This window comes from Carlito syrichta, unplaced genomic scaffold (genome assembly GCF_000164805.1).
Source record: "Carlito syrichta isolate Samal-C Ts95f unplaced genomic scaffold, Tarsius_syrichta-2.0.1 Scaffold302276, whole genome shotgun sequence".
Classification (NCBI taxonomy): Eukaryota; Metazoa; Chordata; class Mammalia; order Primates; family Tarsiidae; genus Carlito; species Carlito syrichta.
The window spans coordinates 1,136,201-1,138,841 of NW_007246372.1; the positions used below are offsets into that span (position 1 = coordinate 1,136,201).

At 59.3% G+C, this 2,641-nt stretch overlaps 1 protein-coding gene across 4 annotated transcripts in view; it reads right to left on the reverse strand.

Annotated features, from left to right (window-relative positions):
- Positions 1-2,641, reverse strand: part of PATZ1 (POZ/BTB and AT hook containing zinc finger 1) — a 19,611-nt gene extending 16,970 nt beyond the window's left edge. For all 4 annotated transcript variants that reach the window (XM_008056197.1, XM_008056198.1, XM_008056196.1 and 1 more), the window contains exon 1: positions 1,368-2,641. In XM_008056197.1, coding sequence (XP_008054388.1) covers positions 1,368-2,638 — 1,271 coding nt within the window. In that variant the 5' untranslated portion in view covers positions 2,639-2,641. The remainder of the gene's footprint in view (positions 1-1,367) is intronic.

The window sequence follows — 2,641 nt, forward strand, 5'->3', positions numbered from 1 at the left end:
CGCGCGCGCGCGCGGCCAGACCCCACCCCATACACACACATATTGCTGGAGAGGACTCCCTCTCCCCCACTCCAGCATGACAAAGACAAAGTCACCACACCACCCAGCTTTGGTTCCACAGGCCCAGGCCTCCCTGCCCTGGTTTCCTCTAGAGGGGGAAGGGAAGTATTTGTCTCTGATCTTGCCTACCCACCCTCCCAATTCCCCCCAACAGAAACTCAATGATTTCTAGGACCAGAGGCGGCAGCTTGAGAATGAGACAGGGCTGTCTTGCTGCAGCCTTTCTGGGAGGGGTTATGTGAGATTCATTGTCCAGGGCTAAAGCCCCTTAGAAACTCAGTGTTCCCCTCCCCCAGCCTCTCCCGCCACGGGCAGCCAATGAATGCCACCCGGATGGAATTTAGTCCCCAGAGGCCAGCGATGGAGCCTTAAGTCCCCAGCTGGGCTGGTAAGCCAGATGCCAGCCTGAGCAGGTGGGTAGGGGCTGCCTGACCGGTATGACTGGTTTCTGGTTGGGGCCCCTCTGAGGGAATTCTCTAATCCTAGGTTCACACACACACACAAGGTCGTGTATCCAATTAAAAACCAGCCTTTAAGAGAAAAGCAGAACCTTTTGCTCCCAGACAAGTCCTCAGTTCCCCCTCGGGCCCACTAGAAAATGAATCTAAAAGAAGGTCCTACCCCCCTTCCTTTCTGTCTTAAGAACAGAAAGGGGCTCTGAGGGTTCCATCCAGCTCTGGAGTCACCAGGTCAGAGCAGATATGAGATTTTGGTGTTAAGAAACTGCTCTGGGTGCCCAACTCTGTGTCCAGTGATCCCAGGGTGTGCGAGAGGTAAAGCTGGACTCTGCTGATCCATGACTGCCAACGTGTTGTGTTGGAGGATTTGGTGTCATGGGGAGCGTAAGGAGTCCCAGATGCACTTGTTCCAGTCCCTCCCTCGGCAGTCATTCAAGCGGGGAAAGTCGCTGGAGAAGCCCAGTCTCCCGCCCCCAGAGGGGGCCCCACGCCTGGTGCCGGAAACACAAAGGGAGCCCAGGGAGAAGAATGGTGAGGCCTGGTGGCTCTGGCCTGAGGAATCCGGCCCCTTTCCACAGGCCCCAAGGAGAAGAGACAGTAGGGCACACCTAGTGTCAGAGAACTTCCCTGAAGGAAGAGAAAGCAGCTTGTGGGCACACCAGCTCAAAACTGGGGCCTCTGAAACACTCTCCCCAAACCCGGAATGGCCCTGAAAGGTCAACTGATACCTACAAGTCTCACACCCCCAGATCTTGCCAAGGAGCTATCTCATGAGCCAGGACTAAGGTCGTGGCAGGGGAGTAGGGGACTGGCCGGGGAGTAGGGGACAATGGGAGTGCCTTTCCTCACCTGGAGAAGCCTTTCCCACAGCTCTGGCAGATGTAGGGCTTGCCCACGGACCCGTCATGGGACCGCACATGGTAGGACATGCGGTCTTTTCTCTTGAACCGCAGCCCACACACAGGGCAGGAGTAGGGCTTCTCCCCAGAGTGGGACAGCTTGTGCCGGTTGAGATGGTACACATCACGGAAAATCTTGCCGCAGATCTCACAGGCAACCTGCTTTCTGGTCCGGCTTCTTTTCCGGGGGCCGTCAGGGTCTTCAGAGATGGGTAGCCCATTCTCACCCAGCCTTGGAGGAGGAAGGTCGATGTAGCCCAGCTGGAGGCTGGTGACACCGTGCTGGGCCTCATGCTGCCGGAGCCGGTTGGCATCAGTGAACACCTTTCCACACAGACCACATGGAAGGATGCCTGCCTCCCTCAGGCCCCCTGGAGACCCAAACATTGAGTCCAGCAGGTTGGCCTTCCTTGGGCGGCCCCGGCCTCTCTTGCCAGTCAGGGGAGGGGCACTGGATGCCACATTGGGGAATGGGGAAGTCAGCAGTTGAGGGGACAGGGGTCCAGCCACCATGGGCAAGCGGTCCACCCCAGGTAACACAGGCAGGGAGGCTTGGCCTGCAATAGCTGCACCAGCTGCCCTGGCCGCCTCCTCCTCTGGCTGCATGCTGCCTGCGATGCCATTGCTGTTGGCTGCCAAGGCTGCCCCGTTGGTCATGTCCAAAGGGAAGCCCAAGTCTGAGGTCCCAGGGGGGCGAAAGAGCATGATGTCGGCCCGGGCAGGGGGTACCAGGATCTGCACGTTGGACTGTTTGATGACTTCCTGACAGATCTCGATAACCGACCTCATCAGCAGGAACTTGGCAGCCGTCATGAGTTCGGGAAAGCTCTCCAGGCGCACCACGATGCGGGAAGTGTAGGCGAAGTCCAGAATGTCCCCGAACACCTTGGAACTGATGGTGTGCATCTCCAGCTCCCGACTGCCCCCGGCCCCGCCGCCCGGGGCGGCCGTCGCGCCCCCCACATCAGCCGGACCCCCGTCCGCCGCTCCGCCATCGCCCAACTGGGCGCTGAACACAGACTCAAAGTACTCGCTGCAGGCGGCCAGCACGGCGCGGTGCGCTGGGAAGCTCTCATCACCCACCCGCAGGAGCACGTCGCAAAAGCGCCCGCCGTTTTTGCGTTGTTGGTTCAGGTTGTGCAGCATCTCCGTGCTGTGTCTGCTCACCTGGTAGGTGTAGCAGCCCGACGGGCCGCAAGAAGCGTCGTTTACCCGCTCCATGGC